Source organism: Festucalex cinctus, chromosome 10 (assembly GCF_051991245.1).
Source record: "Festucalex cinctus isolate MCC-2025b chromosome 10, RoL_Fcin_1.0, whole genome shotgun sequence".
NCBI lineage: Eukaryota > Metazoa > Chordata > Actinopteri > Syngnathiformes > Syngnathidae > Festucalex > Festucalex cinctus.
In genome coordinates this window covers 27342252-27365889 of record NC_135420.1, presented here as the reverse complement: position 1 = coordinate 27365889, position 23638 = coordinate 27342252, and the positions used below count along the sequence as shown (strand labels likewise).

At 38.6% G+C, this 23638-nt stretch overlaps 2 protein-coding genes across 7 annotated transcripts in view; one reads left to right on the top strand and one right to left on the bottom strand.

Annotated features, from left to right (window-relative positions):
* LOC144026706 (uncharacterized) overlaps nucleotides 1-23638 on the bottom strand; it is a 166501-nt gene that overhangs the window by 126479 nt on the left and 16384 nt on the right. For both annotated transcript variants that reach the window (XM_077533626.1, XM_077533625.1), the window contains exon 7: nucleotides 22048-22217. The gene's annotated coding sequence lies outside the window, so the exon portion shown is untranslated. The remainder of the gene's footprint in view (nucleotides 1-22047; nucleotides 22218-23638) is intronic.
* atp11b (ATPase phospholipid transporting 11B) overlaps nucleotides 10522-23638 on the top strand; it is a 28473-nt gene continuing 15356 nt past the window's right edge. For 4 of the 5 annotated variants that reach the window (XR_013285265.1, XR_013285266.1, XM_077533612.1 and 1 more), the window contains exons 1-21: nucleotides 10522-10914; nucleotides 13423-13539; nucleotides 14432-14521; nucleotides 16110-16190; nucleotides 16425-16532; nucleotides 17270-17398; nucleotides 17712-17815; nucleotides 17893-17940; nucleotides 18014-18078; nucleotides 18841-18922; nucleotides 19132-19282; nucleotides 19573-19770; nucleotides 19912-20070; nucleotides 20163-20350; nucleotides 20725-20793; nucleotides 20984-21057; nucleotides 21685-21788; nucleotides 22125-22306; nucleotides 22945-23148; nucleotides 23269-23422; nucleotides 23513-23615. Coding sequence is in view for 3 of the 5 variants with exons in the window: in XM_077533612.1 (XP_077389738.1) it covers nucleotides 10888-10914; nucleotides 13423-13539; nucleotides 14432-14521; nucleotides 16110-16190; nucleotides 16425-16532; nucleotides 17270-17398; nucleotides 17712-17815; nucleotides 17893-17940; nucleotides 18014-18078; nucleotides 18841-18922; nucleotides 19132-19282; nucleotides 19573-19770; nucleotides 19912-20070; nucleotides 20163-20350; nucleotides 20725-20793; nucleotides 20984-21057; nucleotides 21685-21788; nucleotides 22125-22306; nucleotides 22945-23148; nucleotides 23269-23422; nucleotides 23513-23615 (2437 nt within the window). In the remaining 2 variants the exon portion in view is untranslated. The remainder of the gene's footprint in view (nucleotides 10915-13422; nucleotides 13540-14431; nucleotides 14522-16109; nucleotides 16191-16424; nucleotides 16533-17269; nucleotides 17399-17711; nucleotides 17816-17892; nucleotides 17941-18013; nucleotides 18079-18840; nucleotides 18923-19131; nucleotides 19283-19572; nucleotides 19771-19911; nucleotides 20071-20162; nucleotides 20351-20724; nucleotides 20794-20983; nucleotides 21058-21684; nucleotides 21789-22124; nucleotides 22307-22944; nucleotides 23149-23268; nucleotides 23423-23512; nucleotides 23616-23638) is intronic. The other variant, XM_077533613.1, reaches the window with a different exon arrangement.

The following is a 23638-nucleotide window of genomic DNA, read 5'->3' as shown; positions in this document are numbered from 1 at the left end:
AACATTTAAACACCTTAACAGAAGACACTTAAAAGTAAAGAAAGAAAAGTACCTTTTAAAAAAAAATGTAAAAGGCTGGACTGTGAAATTGATTTAAAATGTTGAAAAGATCTTAATCAAAGGTACGGTGGAAATTAAAAGTTTATAACGTAGATTTAAAAGCCTTTACACTCATTGCTGATTTCATTTCTGTTGAACGTTCATTCATGTGCATGCAGCATAACAGATAAATGCCGCTTCACCATGTTTGTTACGAACTCGGGGACGTTGAGATTTAGAAAATGGATGTATGATGGAATGTCTGGTTTTCAATCGCTATACCTGGCGAAACGAGGCAAGGTCCTCGGATTTTTTTATTTATTTTTTTACTTTTTTTTTGGCACTCAGCCCACCTTTATATGAGGAATGTGTGAAATATGACTTTTGGAGTATGGCAGGAAAACGGAGCACCTTGAGGAAAACCTGTGCAAACACAGGGAGAACATGCAAACTCCACACAGAAAGGCCAAAGTTGAAATGTTTATACCTCGGCCAGAACCCAGAATGTGAGGATTCTGCACAAGATATTGTTTAAAAAAAAAAAAAAAAAAAAAAAGAAGTTTGACACGTTGGCTAATTATCTATGTCAGAAAGATCTTTGTTTACAGTTTGTTTTGGTATTTTGTTCAGTGAAATGTATATATCAATAGTACTCTTTTGTTTGAATTCCTGGGAAATTTTAATTGATCCTCCTGATAAAATAACCCCTAATAGCTATTTTAGTTATTTTTAATACAACTTGGACATATGCCACACCTGGTTGAGAAAATGAGGTCAAAACCTCTCAACATGTCTATTAAGGCCCTTCTAAGTGCACTTGCTCATTCTTACCCTTGAACTGTAAGACATCAGAGTCAACATTGACTTCTATGCAACTCAACTCAACTCAATTGGGTTTTTTTTTACGTACAATGGATCAAAGACAAATGCCCCAAACAAGCTAATATTGACTCAATACGGAGCCATTGATACAAGTATAGGGCACACGCACGCATATGCGTGCGTCTGGGTGTGCGCGCTTCCAGTTTGGGCCGGGATTAACGTCATTACAAAAGAGGCAGCAGCTGCTTCAAGCAGCAGGTAAACATGGAGGGGAGTGCACGTTGCACAGTGTGTTTGTGTGTACATTAGGCCAGGCAGGTGTTAATAGCAATTGCTGGGTTGAGGAGTGACATAATCTCAAAAAAAAAAAAAAAAAAACTTTCATGGATATGGTTGTTGTGGGGACTACAGTGATCAGAAAATTGAGACACATTTTTTTTCTTTTTCACATAAATATAGACGGCTCCGTTTTCATGATCAACCAAACTGACATAAGGAGTGATGCTTGCACCAGTTAGTCTGAAGCTGGACAACTTGAGGCTGATTGGTGGGTGGGTACTACCATCTAGTGGTGATTTAGTATATTAAAAAATTTTTATTTTTTTTTATGTAAACGTAATGCAGTCGTTTGGAGATTGGAGTTCAATAGCCAACAATTCAATATCAAAACACTAATGATGTTAAAAGAAAAAATACCCACATTTGATTAGGTAATAATAATAATAATAATAATAATAATAATAATAATAATAATAATTTTCTCCATTACAATAAGATGACAAATAATTATGTTTTTGTTTTTTTATTAAATCAAAAATAAATAATGAGCTAGCTAGCCTTTGTTATATTAATCTCATAATATTTGCTGCTGCAAAAAAAAATAAAAAAAAATGGAGGTCTTTTTAAATAAGTTCCCTTAAATTAGGTATCTCAGGAACAAAACACTTGTCTCCCCATGGAAACAAGTTGAAATGCATACATACCATTTTATTGATGGGCTTATGAAATGAATAATATATTAAAATAATATGAAATGTTTCCATGTAGCCCCTGCAATGTGCTTGGTCGGGAAATACTTTTGTACAATATAATTGTCCATCCATCCATTTTCCTTACCGCTTATTCTTCACAAGGGCCGCGGGGGTGCTGGAGCCTATCCCAGCCGACTTCGGGCAGTAGGCGGGGTCAGTATTATTGTAATAATGACTAAATCCCTGCGATTGGCTGGCAACCAGTTCAGGGTGTACCCCGCCTACTGCCCGCAGCCGGTTGGGATAGGCTCCAGCACCCCCCCACGACCCTTGAGAGGAGCAAGCGGTTCAGTGGATGGATGGATGGATGGATGGATGGATGGATGGATGGATGATGGATGGATGGATGGATGGATGGCTAAATTAGTTGCTATTGAGAATTCTTAGATTTCACACTACTGGCTGAAGTCTAAAACAATTTAAATTTAAATAATACAAAAAGTAGTGAAGAAAAATAAATTGACATGAATAACTGAGGCCATTGAATGAATTGGACTTTTCTCAAATAGGCCACACACAAACACGCACACGCTTCTACACAGGCAGCCACTTTTCAAAAGCCCCCGTTTCCTTTTCTTTCCTGCTGTGGTTTATTATGATTAAGTGTGGGCACGCTGCCTCTTCAGAGGACAAGATATGGGGGCGGTGGTGATGAAAAGCGCACACGAGGCAGAGGAAGCCGAGACAGATGTTTGGTCTGGGCCTTATAGCGGGTTAGCCCTTGGGCTAAACATGCTGGTCTTTCTGTCTCTCAACACACGTTTGATTGTGGATGTTTACAGAGAGACACGGACGGTCAACGACTAAATCAATTTGGACGCTCAATGAACCCCAAACGCTCGAAACACATTTTCTCACACGCACCCGAGGTAGCAACAGTGGTCGTATCAGTTGGAACGCCAGTGAGTGAAGATAAGAGAAGTTTGTGAAACGACCTGAGCAAATCTTTACACTTCAGCTCATATCAAAAGCTGCTGGGACGATAACGTCTTGCCCGTCGCGCACGCCGCAATTTCAGATAGACTCGCTATAGCGCGTTGGTGGTCTTTTTTTCTCCTCCCCCTTCCTCGCCCTCCCTTGTAGATTAAGCAACTGACTGACTGGTATGTAAAGCTCAATTCCGAGACATTAGTCAGACGGTAGAGAGTTAATCCCCCCCCCCCCCCCAACGACAATTTCTTGACTTTGGGGCTTGAAAAATCAATATGAGATCAACATCTTAGCTTTGACGTGTTCCCAGTTCTTGACATTTGAATGTGATCCACAATTCAGAAGTTAACACATTTTGTTTCGTCCCATAAATAGCTCGGAATGTTTACGCTCAATTCAAGATTTGGGTTTTGTATATCTTTACTACTTTGAAGTGAGAAAGAACCCTCCAAAGTTAGCTTAGCGCTAGCTTGTTGGTACAACAGACACAACAGGGTTGGATTTAAACTTTTTACCAAAAGCAAAAACAAACAAACATCCTAGGTTCTGCCCACAAACTTTATATATAAATGTACTAATGCCTCTTACCTACCACCGTAAGGAGAATGGAAGCAACCGGCGGCCATCTTGTGTTGCCACTCACTAAGCCTGCCAAACTAGAATACAATGATTTCTATCTGTTTCCGTTTTGCAGCCATTAGCATTTGAATATAGTTAAGTTTCATCATTATTTACAAAACTATTTAGAATTCTAAGCTTTTTTTAGACTTAGACTTGACTTTATTGATCCCTTTGGGATGGCTCCCTCTGGGAAATTTACATGAGGGTTTCTTTTTGTCAAAAGTGCAATTAGTAAACTATTCGCATTGATTCGGGACTTGGTGGTGAAACGAATACGCCATCGCAGGTTTTTGGGTGCAAAATGCAAATCCAAGCTCCATCTACATATGGGTGTGAAAACAAGCAATTACAAAACTGAGAGAAAATGTCAAATCAGCTACTGAGAGCAATATTTGCTTTATAACGTTTCATCTGTCAATTTAAAGGAAGATGCAACCAAACAACATAGATGAGTAAATTAAATAGCGCGCACATTTGAACGAAAGACTACATTTTATACTTTATTCAAGAGGAAAAATTTAACTTCTAACACAAGTACCTGTGTGACTGTGCGTGTGCAGGTGTGCGTTATGTGTATGTATATGTGTGTTGGGGGTGGGCGAACATTCTCTCCTGGTGCTGGAGCAGAACCAACAGGGATTAGAGCCACACCAGGATGCAGGTAGAAACAACTCCCCGTTCCTGGATGAGGACACACAAACAGCCAGCTGCTGCTTGCTGGGGCTTACGTGATGTCAGGGCCATTAAAGTCATGTAGCAAGAGTGGGGGGGCACAGATGAAAGGCTTGTCATTGCAACTATTACAGGACTTATCATCGCTGATGGACTGGCAGCTTTACTGCCTCGAGGCTCGGAGGCTGCCGAGGCAGAAGATATTTTACGCTACACTCTAAAATGAAGTCATTCCTTTTATTGTCCCACGCTGTGGTTATATTTGTGAATGAAATACGAATTTGTCTCCCTGCGCCTCGTTTCAAATCCACCAAAACCTCGTTACGCCACACGCGCCGCAAGTTAGACCTGCTTTTTGCGAGTCTAAAATCCAACTTATTTTTTTTGTCACCAAATAGTGCGATGCACCGGTGGTGTCGCATCCGCAACCGCCCATATTCTAGGGCTGGGTTAAAATAATAATAATAATAATAATTGATTATTTGAAATCAAATTGATTTTCCTTTTTGTAGTCCGATATTGATTCATAAAACCATAAATCTGTTATTTTAATATGACTTTTTTTCAGAAATTCAAGAGAAAATATTAAAGGCCTAAATGTTTTTCAGTCTTAACGTCTTGCACTTTAAGACAATTCAGAATATTTTATTAATTTGAATTTACACTTATTAAATTACAATTATGAAAATGGTATTTTCACGTCATCCTTGCTGTTGTCGATGTTTGTGCGGCACTTAAATAATGATACCGTGTGTTACTTTCATTAACAACACAAACTAAACTATTATTATTAATTATTATTATTATTATCATTATTATTATCAGACCAGTTGCTACCTGTGCCTAATTTAATTTGGAATGTAATGTTTGTGGAGTTTTTAAATCATGTCCTTGGTATTTAAAGGGATACTTGACTCATTGAGCCATTTTCAGCAGTAAAAAGTTCACATTTTGTCTATAATTAATGTGGTATCTTCATTATTTTTCATGTACAATTAATACCTTTAAAAAGTAATTTTTCTACCTGCTGTCAGCTGATGATGAAGTAGGTAATGACTCCGTTTGCTGAACAACCCCAGAAAACAGGTGAACCAGCAACTTTTTAAAGGTATTAATTGTACATGAAAAATAATGAAGTGAGCAAATTAATTCTGAACAAAATATTAACTTTTCACTGCTAAAAATGGTTCATTGAGTCAAGTATCCCTTTAAGAATTGATATTCCATAAATATATATCAATATGTATCAATCAATATTGGATTGAATTGACTTGAATCAAATTGAATTTAAAAAAAAATAAAAATTGAATCCAATTGAACTCTTATGAATCAAAATGGAACCGATTCAGGAAATTAGTATCAATACCCAACGCTACCGTACGCACTTCACCTTCCATCTTCGGACCTTGTGCAGACTTTGAGGGTTCAACTGGAGGTTTTTCCAGATAAGAGTGGCAGACATATTTGGAGTTGTACGTGCAAAACCGCTACCCGACTGTCGGGTTATCATATCCGCACATGCTCAAACAGACACAAGCGGCAAATCCAAATGTTCCACTAATTCTGCAGCAGCAGCAGAAGAAAACTACTTCACGGACCGAAATGTCCATCTGCTGTCTGAACACACACACCAGTCAAAAGCATCTGCTTCTCTGTCTCTCCCAAGCTGAGGATCAGCGCAGGAGATGTGGCGAGGATAGTGGGCCCAAAAAAAAGCCAAGGTCACTGGGGCCGAGTGTTACTATGGCAACAACAAACACACGCACCTGATATTACACGGAGACACATGTTGTGATATGCACAGTTACCATAGTAACTTGATGAAGACACATCTTCTTGCTCTTAAATGGGAGGCAGTTTTGCAATATTCAATTACTGACACTTCCAATCCATTTCTATGCATCCATGTTGAGTACATTGACGTAATAATGGTGTGTTGGTGTGTGGCCAGTGGTAGTATCGTCACTTCCCTGCAGTTGCAGTGGGTTCGTTTCCTGCTGTGAGTCATGCATGGCTTTTCGGTTGACTTTAATCAGTCTTAGGGCCCGATTTTTGGTGTAAAAATGGCCATTTTCCTCAGCATCTGCGATTTATTAAAATTCTAATTAAAATGTACAAGATGGGGCCATACAGGATTTTTCCACTGATGATTTTATTATTATTATTTAATTATTATTTACTTTTATTTTAATGTTATTTACAACTGTCAGTTTTAACAAATATGACTACTGGTTAGTGTTTTTTTTTTTTTTTAATTACACAAATTCCCTTTAAATAAAAATGTATACTGTATATATATTTTTAAATCTAATTAAATGAAATCAAATAATGACAATGACTATTTTTAAATTACACAAAATTCCCTTTAAAAAAAAAAAAAAAAAAAAAAGTACACATCTGTCCATTTTGAAAATCAAACGCAGACCTTGGGAAAATTCCACAGTTGTACAATTTAACATATTAAATATATTTTATTAAATATTTTTTTCTAATACTAATCAAATGAAAACAAATAATGAGAATGACTACTATTTTATCAAGCGAGACTATGTAACATCGTTTACATCACCGCTGTGATGCACACAAAAGATAAATGTCTCATATTTATTGTTTATGTAGGGCTTTACTTTCGCTCTCCTTTGCGTATATGTAATGGATAAACACTTATAACTCATACGAATTTATCTGTGCACTTAACACAAACACGTTTTGTTTATTTTATATTGTTTATCTTTTATGTTAGTAAGAACAACTTTAGTATATTATTATGATGGAAGCATTAGGGAGTAGGACTAGATAGGTTTTTGTGCTTTTTTCCTACTCCTTTTGAATATGTAAATTATGATACTATTGACAATGTATTTTTCTTTTCATTACTTATATTTTACTCTTGTGATGTGTTTATAAGGTCAATAAAACCCAATCAGTCAATCAATCAAATAAATATTTGATTAATACAAACACTGTAACTGTATTTTTCCCCGCCTCCGAAAAGTTGTAATTCCGCATATTGACCTGAAGAGGGAGACCAACACCAGACATCCCGTTTCTATCTCAGCCCACATCTGCAGACATATCTATTGCCAAAACACAACGGACATCATTTTGTGATCATTTAGAGGCAAAGCCCAAAGAGCTATTTTCTTTTTTTTCTTTTTCCAACTGAGGCTAATGACCAATTGGCATTTGGCCCACCATCCCAGTCTCAAAGCCAACCCCATTCATTTTCCAAATTGCTCTGAGGCCGAGGCACTATTTCAGCTCCGTTCCTCAGAGCCTCGTTCCCCCACAGAGAGATAGATGTTAATTCTAATGCAAGCAGACATTAATATACACACACACACACACACACACACAAAAATGGAATCCAAAGCCGGAGCAAGCAACCATTACGGAGAGAGACAGGAAGTCTGCGCAGAGATGGAGAACTTGTCCTAAGCCTATTAATACTAATAAGGATAGTTGGCGGTAATGATTGAAAGCCACTTAGTGCTGCTGGGGTATTTACAAAGAGGATCAGCCAAGGCACCGTTAAACAGGCCTTGAGGGATTAACTCTGTCCAATGCTGTACACACTGACCAAGACGGAAGAAGCAAAGGAAACTTTATTGATACATACAGCACATTTCATACATAAGGCATCTAAAGCACAACAGCTACAATGAAAGTATTAACAAACAGAACTGAAGACATTTGTAGAGCAAAAAGAGAAGAAAAGTGGCTTATCACAATGATTAAAAACGCACATTGACAACCTAAAATAGGAAATAAATAAAAAGTAGCTTTCTGAAGTTACTATCGTGAAATTGTTTTTTTTTTTAAATGCTTTAGACTTTCATCGAAGGTGGAAAAAGCTTTGAAGGTGGAAATAGATTTATTTTAATACCAGAAAAATTTCCGCAGAAATTTTGGCTGTGACTGCTGACTCTTGCAAGGTGGAAAGCAGCATGCACTGAACAGTTTGGAAAAACCGGTTGAAATCAAGTCACTTCCTGTTGAAATCAGGGCACTTCTTGTTGAGATCAGGTCGGTTCTGGGTCACTTCCTGTGGAAATCAGGTCACTTCCTGCTGATTTTAGGCCACTTCCGGGTCACATCCTGTTGAAATCAGGTCATTTCCTGTTGAAATCAGGTCACTTCTGGGTCACTTCCTGTGGAAATCAGGCCACTTCTGGGTCACTTCCTGTTGAAATCAGGTCACTTCCTGTTGATTTTAGGCCACTTCCGGGTCACATCCTGTTGAAATCTGGTCACTTCTGGGTCACTTCCTGTGGAAATCAAGTCACTTCCTGTTGAAATCAGGTCACTTCTGGGTCACTTCCTGTTGAAATCAGGTCACTTCCTGTTGAAATCAGGTCAAGCCCTTGGTGCTTGATTTTTGGATCTTCTCCATTCATTCCTATGGGACGTTTTCGGAATTCCGAAAAAAAAAATAAAAAATAAAAAATCCCCCGCCGAATCAGATTGAACCGCATCTTTTGATACCTCATTTGTGCTGGTATGTTCAACGGTTCAGGCCGCGTTCTGTCTGAAAAATGCCGCTAAATAAAGAAAAATAATAAACGTCATTTTCTAGGATAGTAATATGTGCCTGCTTTGCTTCGCTACTGCTTTGCTCCGCAGCAGTCACATATAACATAACTGGAATAAGGACGGTTGAATGTGTGTCACCCAGAAGTGATGTCATCTCGCAGCAGCCAATAGAAAAGCACCTTCAGATGACGTAGCTCCTATGGTGTTTTTAAATATTGCATATAAGTAATACACATTTTAAAAATAAATAAATACAACTAATACTGAAACCAACTAAAACATAACTAAACGGTAAACCTAAGCATTTACCCGACCACTGAGCGGCTTAGGAAAACAACCCAGCATTTTTTTACACAATTTTTACAATTGTGTTTGATTTTACCTCAACGCAATGTCTTAATTAATTCTGTGTGGTGACAGCACTTAACAAGCACTCGCAAAATGACAGAATAGTTTGGAAACAAAAAGTCTGGGGAAGCAGCCAGGCATCATTTGGTACCTTGCCATCCATTTCCTTGACAGACATCAGGGGCACGAACCGCACGAGATTTCATTTGCGATCGACTCAGACGTGCACATGCTTGAAGCATTTCAACAAGCGGACGAGTCAACCACGGTACGATCTCAGCCAAATTCTTTCTATGCCAAAAACACGTCCACTCATCGATGAAAGTTGTTGAATGCAATGGAGCACAGTTAATGCAAACCAGAAAAGGACCTTCTCCGACCCTTTCCCACTACGTTGGAAACATACAAGCTACTTGGTGTATATGTAAATACGATTCCTGACGCTGTTTGAGAGTCCAAACACTTGTATATGTCCATTTGATCATGCCAAACAAACTCCCAGATGTCGATGCCGTGGCGGTTTACGCGGAGTTACGTAAATCAGTGTAAGAGATTACCCCCGGCGGTCACATGGGAGCGACGGCTGGTCTGAGGGCTCACATACAAACACAGACAGATCGAGGATTAAGCGCGGGATTTGCACAGTCAATCCGTCCTATAAAGATGGTGTTTCCCCGCATCTACTCGGCATATACCGGAGTGGAGGGAAAAACACAATGTAGCTGGAACTTGGTTGAGTTGAAGAGGTAATGAAAGAAGCGCTGTTGTTGCACAGTCAGTAATTTAGTGAACCCGCTGAATGCCCTGTCCATTGGCTTAATTCTGGGGGGGGGGGGATTGCCATGTGTTACAACTTGGAAAAAAAAATTGTATTTGAACAAAATTGGGTAGAACGCGCTCATTCTGATTCAAGAATGGAGGTCATATGGTGTAAATATGGTAAATGGTATGGTAAATATGGTGTAAAAGTAACTCGTTAAAAAAAAAAAAAATGTACATGTAGAAAAAAGTATAAATTTGTATCTGTAAAAGTCGTGATTTGTACCTGTAAAAAAATAAAAATAAAAATGGTACCTGTAACGGAAAAAAAAATTGTATGTACAAAAAATGTACGTTAAAAAAAAATGTACGTACAAAAAATCTGTACAGAAAAAAATTGTACCTGTAGAAAGAAGTGTAAATTTGTGTATTTTTTTACGTACATGTTGTTTTTTTTTATGTACAGATTTTTTATTTTATTTTTTTTTTAACGTACATTTTTTTTAGCACACATTTTCATTTTCTTTTTTTAAAGATTTTTTTTTTTTTTTTTACAGGTCCAAATTTTTCTTTTTTTACATACTTTTTTTTTCTTTAACAGGTACAAATTTATTTTACAGGTACAAATCACGACTTTTACAGATACAAATTTATGCTTTCTTTCTACAGGTACATTTTATTTTATTTTTACGAGTTACTTTTACACCATATTTGCCTCCATTGGCCTCCTGTAGCTTCCTGTACTTTCCTATCGCTCGACAGGGGGCGCTGCGAGGCTGCCCGGAGCAGCATCGACTGCGCAGAGCGGTGCACGCAGCAGCGGCAGAGCGTCGGTGACGGGGAGAGAGAAAAGCGATGAGATGTAGCGTAGCTTGCTGGGACTTCGTGTTGGTCTCTCTCGACTGGCACTTTTAAAACGGTGGAGCGTTTGTCCAAATGTCACCTCAACATGGGAAGAGCCGACTGTAGTCTTTTGCACGACGACGCCGTGTGAATGTGTCGCGTGATGCGACCGAAAAGAGTTGCCTTTTGGGGGAAACGTTTATGTTTTGGGGACGGTTTCGACGGGAGGAGCTAGTTGCTAGTGCCTGCTAGCGGCTGTCGTGGCTACTTGGAACGTATTTCTGCAAGGATGCTACGATGGATACGACAGCAGCTGGTAAGATTTCGGAACTGACATTCTCAATGGTGTTCACCGCAAAGTGCAAATTGATACGAGTCACTCGGCGTGACGGATGACGGCAGCCCACAAAAAAAAAATGTGGACTAACTTAAAGTTGGCCAGTTTGCTAGCTAGCGGTTGCCCAGAGTAGAGAGCTCGTGTCGATGTGTCCTAAATATTTGTCGGCCGGCAAATCCAGCCGACTTGCGAAGGGGAAATGTGTTGAAAATGGCCAAAACAATTTGGTCAAGCAGACGTGAGTTGGGTTGTGTTGACGTTTGTGAGCAACCTGAGTTGCTGCTTTCCAGCTGGCACAAGTTGAGAGACACTCAGACTGCATTTTTGTTTTTGGTAAACTTTTCAAAGTCATTTTGAAGTCGATTTAGGTTCAACTTGTCCAAACTGGTGTTGTGCCGCGACGAGTTATGAAAAGCCAACAGTTCGTTCTGATGACGCGGCGACCCAAATCGTCCCCGAACCTCCGCATTCTTTGTTGAACGATCACTGGCGTGTGGTTTGTTTGTCTAGTGGCCTGACAATTCACGTCTGTTGTGATTCCTTTCATGTTGCATATTTGATCGATCGTCACGATCTAAAAATTCATCATGTTGTTTGATAGCGTGACGTTGCTTTGTCATGCAAAGCAAACGACAGATGTCACGTGAGCTTTGGAATCCGTGTACACTAAACAAGCATTTCTATTTGATATGTTATTGTCTAAATATACAATGTTGCAACAATGCAGTGTAAAAATGGCAATAAGTAGGGGTGATTGATCATTTATGCTTTTTAGTGTTTTTCGTGTCTTTGGCAAACATTTGACGTCTGCAAAAAAATAAATAAATAAGCCAATATAACCATGACATGGCAGGGCAGAGGACAGTGTTTTTTAAAATGGAAATAGAAGGAGAAATGAGTTCAAATTCGAAGCAAAAATGGTTTGAGAAGTCATGTGAGAATTGCATTCCTGGACTGATGGATGGATGAATACATACATTGTCATTGGTGCCGTCAAATGCAAAGATTTAAATCACGCTTTTGTTCACCTCATGCTCGTGTCCTATTTTGCTTATTTTTTGACCCCACGTTCTCAACATTTTATGTCCATGCTGCTTACTTTGAATTAAGACAGTTAGCTTGTTTTAATTTTAAGTTAATTGACTTTTGATCCGTCTCAAAAGTTTGTGTGATGAAGCCTCAATTGACCTCATTGCAAACTCGGATATTACATATCTGGTAGTGTCCGGTGACACGAAGTCCCATTAATATCGAGGAGGTTAATTTGGATGAGTCCTCGTGGACAAATCCTACTGTACAGGCTTTCCTCTTTCTGCTAATTGGGTAACGTCTCGACTCTCAAAAGTCTTTGAGAATACAGTGGACCCTAATTTCAAATGTTGCGTACTTGTGTTTGCGTCTCAAAAAGCTTTCAGAATACAGCATAGCCTCAAAAATCAAATATTGGAATTCAAATTATTTGTGGAACAGTTAACATTAATTAAAAAATAATACTCATGTCAGAGGCCCATCTGGAAAATGATGAGTTCTTTCATTTTTGTCCCATTTCATTTACCATTTGTAACTAACTCCGTTTCAGGATATTCATACCATGAGATTGATCCCACATGTTGTTGGAGAGTTGTTTGTTGAGCCACTAGTCATATTTGTATTGCTGTGTTTTGCAACAGTCATACTATCAAAAACAGCGGATGGCGAATTTGTGAAAGTGAAACTCCCAACTCAAAAGTTGCCACATCAAGACTGTATTTAACCTTGTGCAGCTTTCTGGCAACGCCGCTGACCAAAAAACATGCTTCGCATTGTTAATAATGGAAAATATTTTTGCAAAGATGACAAATTTGTTCCTGCACCACGTGAGGCCTGGGAAAGGCTCTTGCGTTCATTGCAAAAGGGTCTGAGAAGGTGGTGTGTTGCACTTGTAAACTTGGTGTGACAATCATGATTGTGCAACTTGGTTGCCGACTGTACTGTAGTTTGTGAACTTCCCCGAACATCTGACACAGCAGATGGAGCGACAAAGTGATGGCAACTTTTCTCCTTGACCCAACTATGCCTCCTCCTACCTTGAGCTAATGTTTGAATGTTACCTGCATATTAATGATTGTTGCGCTCGGTCTGTTCAACAGTGAGTCAGCAATCATTTTAGCAGATGCGGTTGACGTTCGGTTTACACTTCTCACTTCCTGGCACGTTTGAAATAAGGTTTCAGTTGCAGTTTCCTGTTTCTGTCAAATCTGCTGGGTGATAACTTCACTAACATTACTTTGTTTTCATTGTTCAGCGCTGTCATGTATTGCTTGGGAAGATTTTGTGGTTTCCAAATTAATTTGCTCTTCCGGCCAAATAGACAAAAGTAACCACTCGGAGTAACTGAATTGGAATTGATACAGTACTTAGGAAAAAAAAAGAAAAAAGTGTGACGGACGTTTACGTCATGCCTTTCATCTGTTCGACATTCTCTCTCTCTCTCACGTTCACCTGCAGGGCTTTGACCCCCCGCATCAAAGCGACACCAGGACGGTTTATGTAGCAAACCGTTTCCCCCAGCATGGTCACTACATACCTCAACGTTTTGCCGACAACAGAATCATATCGTCAAAGGTACAGTACTTCAATTGCCACAGCGTGATGCCTTTCTCTTGTTGTTGTCCTAAATCTAGCCTTGTTGAATTGCTTGATATACTGAGATATGCCAAATTTGGCTGTATTTCGATACGGGCGGTTCCCATCTATTACACTGTGTCAGGGAGGGTGAAAGTGTTATAATGGGTGTGCAATAATATTGCAAGAATTGCACTGAGGTGGCTAGTCATTTATTTCAACATAAGTTTATCTGATGTCCACATGGCATATCATGCATTAGGTACGAAGTAAAAAAATAAATAAAAAAAAAAATTAAAAAAAGGGGGGGGGGGGGCGGTTTGTAAAAAAAAAAAATAATTCCGACTAACAAGGAAAAAAAAAGAAAAGAGAAAAACGGGGGAAACTGAAAATAAATAGTCAGCAAAACAGGATAAAAAAAATCCATAAAACAAACAAGAGAATAATTATCATTTGAAAAACAGAAATTAAAAAATAATTATGGACAAAAACTGGAGATTTCTTTTCAAGTGAATGCCATACCGTGTATAATTGATCATTAGAAAATGTAAACAATGGAAGAAATTTGTAAATTAAGTGTTGGTATTTATCTGTTTCATAATTGTCTTCATAAAAAAATAAATGTCAATAAATAACTAGTGCTGTCAGTATAATGAATGGTTTTTAGAATTGATTATCCTATCAATTAGTCAGGTAATTGTCACATTCCCGTTTCAAGGCAGAAATTCTTGTCATGTGTCAACCAATTTTTGTGGTTGACTTAGCCAATTATCATTTCCAGCCATAATAATAATGAATCAAACTGGTTGCCCTTCACATTAAGCAGTAGCCAAGAAGTAGCTCTCGGCTTCAAAAAGGTTGCTGCCCTAAATATTGTCTTCTTCTTTTGCAGTATACTATTTGGAATTTTGTCCCCAAGAATCTGTTCGAGCAGTTCAGAAGGATAGCCAACTTTTACTTTCTCATCATCTTCCTTGTACAGGTAAACAAACATACACATTCATCTCCTGTGCGACGTCGATCTTTGCTCCCCTGTCTAGATAAAAATGTGTGACTTGTTAAGGACAGAGGAGCATGAGTCAATCAGCAACTTAACGGGCACCGGTCGGAGGTCTGTTTCTCTAACTGAAATGCTGCTCCCTCTCATTGAGTAAAAAATATGGAGATGTCCGACCATCCTGAAGCATCATCAGTCCGCCTGGCCAAGCAAAATTTGGCTCCCAAATTTTCAAAGCGCGCCTCTTTCATTCGAGCCTGTGTAGTGAAGCCCGAGCAAAATTGACTTGACTCTTTGTTAAAAGGCTCCATTTTCACCCACTCGACTTGTCAGTGACGCTTAAGTCATATTTGCCTCACGGGATAAAAGACCCCGTTGCATCTCCACGCTGTGAAAAGGCAAATCTGACAATTTATTTTATTTTTTTTTAATGAGCTGATATGGATGAAGAACCACTCTGCCCTTGTCACACCAAGTACTGTATCATGGTGGCTTTTTAACACAAGGCAAATTTACATCAGATCATGTATACCTGCTTTTAATATGGCTTGGATTCATAAAGACATTTGGAGGGGAATCAAAGCCCCCAAAAAATTCTTTAAAAAAAACTGATAAGAAAAAAAAAAATAAAATGTTTAAGAGAATAGAAAAAAATCCATCAATATGCACTTTCTTGAGTATATTGAGTTTTTGAATACTGAAAATAGCCGAGCAGCTTAATCTGCCTGAAGAAGGCACAGCATCAAGAGCAACTGTGAAACAAACGGTCAATTTTCCACTTTCTACAACTACTCTACCCTCTTCACAATGACAAATACGGTTTATGCAGTTATTCTAGTTTTGCCATAGCTACGTCAAACCCAAATACAGTGTTCCCTCGTTTATCGCGGGTGTTACGTTCCAAAAACTAGCCGCAATAATGGAAATCTGCGTTCTTTTTTCATTTATATTCATTTTTTCCATTAAAAGTATGTTTGTTTGTTTTTTAAATTTACTTTTACAGGGCAGTATACAGCACAGTATATAGTTTTTCATTCATTACGTTTTTTTTTTCATTTTGGCATGATTTTTTTTAGGTGGTATTATGCTTTTTTTTTATTCATCATTCGTTTTGTTTTGTTTTCCCATTTACTGTCATTTTTTTCCCATTAAAGGTATGTTTTTTGTTTGTTTTTTTTATTTACTTATTACAGTAGTATATACAGCACCGTATATAGTTTTTAATTTGGTTTTTTTCATTTTGGTATGATTTTTTTAGGTATTATTATGCTTTTTTATTCACCATTTGTTTTCCATTTACTGTCATCTTTTTTTTTTCATTAAAAGTATTTTTTTATTTTTGTTCAATTGTACATAGGGTTTGAGAGAGAGGGTCGTGCAAAAACAAAAAAAAATAAACAAACCAAAAAGCACATAAAAAAATAAAATAAAAGCACGCTGTAAAAAAATCAGCGAAAGATCGAGGCCGCGAAAGATGAACCCGCAATAAACGAGGGAACACTGTGCCATAAATTGACCAGTAATGTCATTCTAATGAATTATTTGATCATGTTTACTCTGCATGTGTTTCCAGTTAATGATTGACACACCGACTTCCCCAGTCACAAGTGGTCTGCCGCTTTTCTTTGTCATCACAGTAACTGCCATAAAACAGGTGAGGACTTCTACCTGGCGACTTCCCTTTTATGCGGTTGTTAATGCCGACCAAGTAGTTTACGGAAGAAGCGTTTTCCTGCCTGTAGTACATAATGTAGCGAGATTGAATTCTTGTGTTGTAAAATGTTTTTGCTGTTTGGTGTTTGCACCTTCCAGGGTCAGGTGGGTGAATGTTGATGGGGGTTCGCGCAAATGAGTCTAATGTTGCACAATCCCGTTTGATGTTTCGCAGGGCTACGAGGACTGGCTGAGACACAAGGCGGACAATGAGGTGAACGGGGCCCCGGTGTTTGTTGTGCGCAGCGGAAGCCTGGTCCAGACGAGATCCAAGAACATCAGGGTACGAGGGAAATGCTCACCTCCAAAGGCCATGATTAAGATGTGGTCTTTAGCTTCTAATAATTCCGTTTTGTTTTGGGGGGTTTTGTCCTCCAAATAATATCGGGCCAAAAACAGAAAAGTAAAATCTGTGGGATGGAGGGGGGAAATCCCCATTTAAAAAATAAATAAATAATTCTTTGACATCAAATATACGTGCTGCACAATTATTAGCACCCTTTATTTTATGTCAACAAACTAATCATATCCAATAATCTTTCACAAGATGGGAGAATACAGAGTGTTTGCTCTTCAAGCATTCCTCGTTGCACGATTATTTAATGCATCTTAACCAGGAGGGCCAATAACTACAATAGACAGTAAGACACTGTATGAAATTATGTATACAGTGTTACCTCGTTTATGGCGGGTGTTGAGTTCCAAAAACTACCCGCTATAATGGAAATCTGCGTTAATTTAAAAACAATAAATAAATCCGTTAATTATATATATTTTATTATATGTTTTTTTTTAGTATGATTTGTACTTTATTGAATGCTTTTTCATTCGTGGGTTTTTTTTCCATTTACATTCATTTACTCCATTAACTCATTCACTGCCAGCCATTTTAGAAAAGATGAAACCGCAATAAACGAGGTAACACTGTTCAAACATGTCATATTCATTTTAAATGAACTAATTTGTGTACGGTATTAATGTATGCGGATCGATGTGTGTTTTCTGGCCCCTTTTACGCAGGTGGGAGATATCGTACGTGTAGCCAAAGATGAGACGTTTCCAGCGGATCTGGTGTTGCTGTCGTCGGACCGTTCTGACGGCACTTGTCACATTACCACCGCCAGCCTGGATGGGGAGACCAATCTCAAGGTGTGTGCGCGCACGCGCGAGTGTTTTGTAAGCGTGTCAAGACGCTGGCCCGGATCGAAGTGTGATTGTGAGGAAAATCGTTAACAGGCGGCAGCCATTGTTTTTGTGGCTGTTCTGTTATTCCGCTGCCTTGATCCAATGTGGGCCTATTTGGACATCAACATTAAAGAAGGTGGAGCCTAATTTGTGGGACACAGAAAGATGAAATTCTTTTTTCTTTTTTATCGCCCCAGCACAATGCTTTAACTTTGTTTTTCCAAAATATTCCTTGAAACCATTTTTTTTTTTTTTTTATGTATGTCCATTTTTGTAGACGCACTACTCAGTGGCAGAGACAGCCGTATGTCAGTCAGTGTCACAACTGGAGACCTTGCTGGCTGTAGTGGAGTGTCAGCAACCGGAAGCTGACCTGTACAGGTAATTCCGACGCACAAAACTGTTTTGTATGAAAACCAAGTCGAACCGTGTTAAAAGGCCTGCGGGATCCTTTGCAGGTTTGTTGGTCGGATAACAGTGACTCATCATGGGGAGGACGTTGTCAGGTGAAATCTCATATAGGTTGAGATATGCCATTTTAACGTGACTGATAATAACATTGTTTCTATTGTATGTCAGACCACTAGGTCCGGAAAACTTGTTGCTACGAGGGGCCAGGTTGAAAAATACCAAAGAGATATTCGGTGAGTCACACTTGCATATTAAAAAAAAAAGGGCCTTGTTTAAGTGCCTTGAGTTACAGAGAAAGCGGCAATTTAAAACTATTACAGCTCTGTATTATAGATTTGATATTGACACAGGGCTGCTCTGAACCAAACTAATTACAGTCAACCTTTGCTATTTGCCAGGGGTGGACAGAGAGCCCTGCCACAAATAATAAAAATCAGCAAATTGATGGCCCTGTGGCGGCAATTCACTTCAAACGGAAAAGATAAGCGAGTATCAACACCACGCATCTAGAATATACACAAACGTAAACGCCTGCTGCATAAACAACTGTATTCATTAGTGTGAAATTAACTTCATATGAGACTCATCAATCGTATTAGCTCGCATATTAGCCTAAATAACACTCGAGCACAAACTGACAGTATCACACGTGGGCCAACAAATGTGCACGAGCACTTTGCACAAACAGTATTAAACCACTCAACACACCAGGCATCTACACAAAGGGTTGTATTCCTAAATTGTGACGGCAAATATAAGCACCCCCCCCCCCCCCTTAAAAAAAAAAAGAAAAAGAAAAAAATGCATTATATCTGCATTTGTTTGATGACCTTAACAGTGGAAAATACACAAAAATAATTTGAGAAGGTGCAAAATACTATTTTTTTCTTCTTTTTTTTTACGCGGCACTCGATACACCTAAAAGCTTAAATTAGCAACACATCGCATTCTCCTTATTTAATAATACAGTCGACTACTTGTGCGTTTGGCTGTAGGTGTTGCAGTTTACACAGGGATGGAGTCCAAAATGGCCCTCAACTATAAATGCAAGTCTCAGAAACGCTCTGCAGTCGAGAAGTAAGCACTTTCATACTTGAACTAGCGTCATTGTTGAAGTTAGAAATATCATTTCTCAAGAACATGTTTTTTTGTGTAGATGTAGTCATTTGAGAAAGATTTTTTTAGTCCTTTGAAAAAAAAACAAAAAAAAACATGCTATTTTAGAGAATTTAGGGGAATCTTGTGCATATTGATATGTGATATTAAAGTCAATTTTCCCTTATCAGATCTATGAACACCTTCCTCATCATCTACCTGGGCATCCTGCTGTTGGAGGCTGTCCTCAGTACCATTCTCAAGTACGCCTGGCAGGCTGAGGACAAATGGGACGAGCCCTTCTACAACCAAAAGACTGACCAAGAGAAAAACAGCAGCCCGGTAAGCGGTCTTGATTTTCTTTTGTCAGTAAGTCAGGTGGTCCGCTACAAATATTAGATGGTACGGATATATGCAGGTCTCCATTGTCCAAGCTCTGCTTTTTTTTTTTTTTTTTTTTTTTGGCAGCCAGAATATACTAGCTAGTCGCTACAAACACAAATAAATTGAACATTTTGATTGGCCGTTGATTAGCTCTGAAGATTTAGCATGCGATGTGCGAATTTGTAGCATACAAATTTTATTCGGCTTTATCGCCAAATTAATTTCATTGCTGTATTTTCCTCCTGCAGATCTTGAAATTCATCTCAGACTTCTTAGCATTCCTGGTTCTCTACAATTTCATCATTCCCATCTCGCTCTACGTTACGGTGGAGATGCAGAAGTTCCTTGGCTCCTTTTTCATCGGCTGGGATTTAGACCTTTACCATGAGGAGAGTGACCAGAAAGCTCAGGTCAACACTTCGGACCTCAATGAAGAACTCGGGCAGGTAAGACATGGAGGTGCTAAAATAAAAAAATATATATATATCCCTTTGCAAAAAGTATCTTTATTTTGTATTGTTTTCGATTTGCCAGTGTTGTACTTTTCAGAGCAAACACATGACAACCCGCAATTTTGCGTTTGACAGGTGGAATACGTGTTTACCGACAAGACGGGCACGTTAACGGAAAATGAAATGCAATTCCGGGAGTGTTCCATCAATGGGATCAAGTATCGGGAAGTTAATGGCAAACTCGTGCCAGAGGGTCGAACGGATGATTCACCAGATGGCTCCTCACCTAATTTGGTAATGTCAAGTCTATTAAAAAAAAAAAAAAAAACAAGTATACATGTATTGGATTTTAAAAGCAAACGTGCACATTGTCTCCCCTCTTTCAGGATGGCGAGGAATTGTTATTTCTCAAAGCGGTGTCATTGTGTCACACAGTCCAGATCAGCTATGACCAACCAGACTGCCTCTCTGCGGCAGGGGACCCGTTCTCCCATGTTAACGGATTCTCCGCCAATGAAATGGAATATTATGCCGCTTCGCCAGATGAGAAAGCTCTCGTAGAGGCAGCAAAGAGGTAAAGTTTAAACTTGAATGTTTATGAAATTAAACAGCCTCAAGTTTGTGAGATAATTTTTTGCAGCTAGATATAAGGGAAGGGGTAAAACAGAAAGGTTAGAAAAGCATCACTGGAGTGTGCTTGAATTGTGCAATCAAATGCTTGTGAAGTGATAGAGCAATAGCTCTATAATGAAAAACAAGTCCTGTTGCTTAATTTCCTTTAAATAATGTATGTAATTAGACGTTAACATAAGTTGTAGAAGAATTATTGATCCGTTGCAGTGTTTGGCGAGAGGCCAGTCTGACTGGATTTTACTGCTTGCCGGTGAATCGCAGTGCCCCCCCCCCAATTTCTGACAGGCTATTGTTCTTTTTATGTTTTATCCTTAGAATTGGCGTGACCTTTACTAGTATCCGAGGTGATACGATGGAAATCAAAACATTCGGCAAACCAGAGAAGTATGTTGTTTGCATCCTGTCGTCACAAAGTTTCATGAAATTATTTATTCGGGATGTTTGTTGTACTTGGGTTACATTTTTTTTTTTTTATTAACTATATCTTAGTAATACATAAGTCAGCAACTGTAAACATTTTAATTTTGCCTAGCATCTTTCGATGAAAATGAGTCGTCTCGTCTTACTTTTTCAGATATAAACTGCTCCATGTGTTGGAGTTTGATGCAAACCGCAGAAGGATGAGCGTCATACTCGAGACCCCTTCAGGTATCATCACTTTATGTGTTAATAGTTGTTGAGAAACAAAATGTATTCATGTTATTTCAGTAATTGTGGGAATGCTGAAGCATTCCCACATATATTATTGTGATTTTTATTCTCCACACTTTTTTGCCGCCTAACTGCTCCCACATTATACTTCCAATTACATTGTTCAAATTTCAACTAGCTTAAAAAATTGACGCCTCCCGGGATATATATCCTCTGATTCCACATTACTTAACAGTATTTGCAACATTTAACATTTAATATCAACTTTTCCCCATTCATTTTCAATGGGACATTCATTGAACCTTTTCTAAGTATCACTTTCCACGCCCACTTCCATATATATAAATTATCATCATTACCAGATGTCTGATACTGCTCGGTGTCAGTCGGTAAAGCACATTGGCCAGTAAGCAGGAGGTTATAATTTCATAATTTATCTCTCAATTTGCTTTCAGCATTCCCACGCAATTTCTCCAGAAATTGCACTTAGACCAGTTATTAACAGCTGATGAACTAAAGAATGCATTTTATATTTGAACATGGGACAGGCGGGAATTTTTTTTTAGGAGTAATATATTCCGTTTATTTCAAAATGTTTATCTGATGCATTGATTGAATCTCCAGGTGGCAAAGTGCTGTTTACCAAAGGAGCAGAGTCATCCATTCTACCTTTTGCCACTAGTGGTGAGATCGAAAAGACAAGAATTCACGTAGACGAGTTTGCCTTGGTGAGTAATAACTTCTTTTTAAAAGTGTGTAACGTGGTTCTTTTTACATTTGCACTCAGTCTGATCTATATGATATACACAGACAATGCTAAGCAAAAATAAATTCATAAATTAGGTACATAAAATTGCATAATTGTCATATAATGCGGTCAAGTATAGGACATCTGTTTAAGAAGAGCCAATTTAAAGGGGAATTAAAACCTCCTTTCACAAACTGTCAACTCACAAAGACACAATGAGATTCACTTGTGTTACTTACATTTTGTTCCCATTGCTGCCGTCTTCATCTTTGTTCTTTGCCGTTGTCTCTTTTTTTTTTTTGTCCTTCTTTTCCAGAGAGGGTTGCGGACCCTGGTGGTAGCATGTCGTCACTTTAGTCCCGAGGATTATATAGAGGTGGATAGGCGTTTGAACAGTGCCCGCACTGCGCTGCAACAGAGGGAGGAGAGACTTCAAGAGGCCTTCAGCTACATTGAAAAAAATCTGCAAGTGCTCGGAGCAACAGGGGTGGAAGACAAGTAAGGAGTTCTCATCACTTGTACATATTGTTACATCAGATAGTGGTCAAGATACTACTTGATTGTTTTGTGAAGTCTTGTTTTTGAATATTGGGCACTAGAGATGCAACGATATCCAAACAACACGATACGATATCACGTTATTAAGGTCACGATACGATAATGATCACGATATTTTGGCGAGGTTGGCGATACAAAAGAAGGTCACAATATTGTTAAAAAAAAAAAAAAAGAAAAAAAAAAAGAAGCTTAGCCAACAACAAAAAACAGTTTTTTTGCTTTACAGCAATGAAAAATATAAAATATTATATATTTAAAAAATAAATATCTATTGAGGCACTTATACAAGCATTACAATAAATTGATGCATTTTTTATTATTAATAAAATTAATAAATTAATCAATTAAATTAAATAAGAAATTAATAAATACAATAAATTGAGTTCCTCCATATATTGATTCTGTTCACAAGCATATTATGTTCCCCTTCATCTGACCATTATCGTGGGTTTGAAACACAGAAGGGCCAAAACATGCCTTGTGAAAATATTGTCTATTGTCGTACCGTATGTTTTTATATGTTTTAAAAAAAAAAAGATAAGCAAAAGTCATTCATTTTTATCTACGATATCTGTCAGGCTCCAAGACAAAGTCCAGGAGACCATCGAGGCTCTGCGCCTGGCAGGAATCAAAGTGTGGGTGCTGACGGGCGACAAGCACGAGACGGCCGTCAGCGTCAGCCTCTCCTGCGGCCACTTCCACAGGACCATGAACATCCTGGAGCTCCTGCAGCAGCGCTCTGACAACGAGTGCGCCGAGCAGCTGCGCAGACTGGCTCGAAGGTGGACTGGGTCTTAAGTGAAACATCTCTTAACTGTTTCCTCTTCATTCTTTGTAATAATAAGAGCGATGGTTTTAACTCAAACGGCCTGTTTTGTGCTTTGCCACCATTTTGTTCTTAGGATAAAAGAGGACCATGTGATCCAGCATGGACTGGTGGTGGATGGCGCCAGTTTATCTTTGGCACTGAGGGAACACGAAAAGCTCTTTATGGAAGTTTGTAAAAACTGCTCCGCCGTGCTTTGCTGCCGCATGGCGCCGCTGCAGAAAGCAAAGGTAGCGAGTAGCAACATTTATAGGCCCGTTTTTAGTACTATATAATGATGTACATGTTTGGAATAAATTCTATTCTTGTGTTTTGTCCAGGTGGTGCGTCTTTTAAAAAGCTCTCCAGAGAAACCAATCACCTTAGCTGTTGGGGATGGAGCCAATGATGTCAGTATGATTCAAGAAGCCCATGTTGGCATCGGTAAAAAAAAATAATAATAAAAA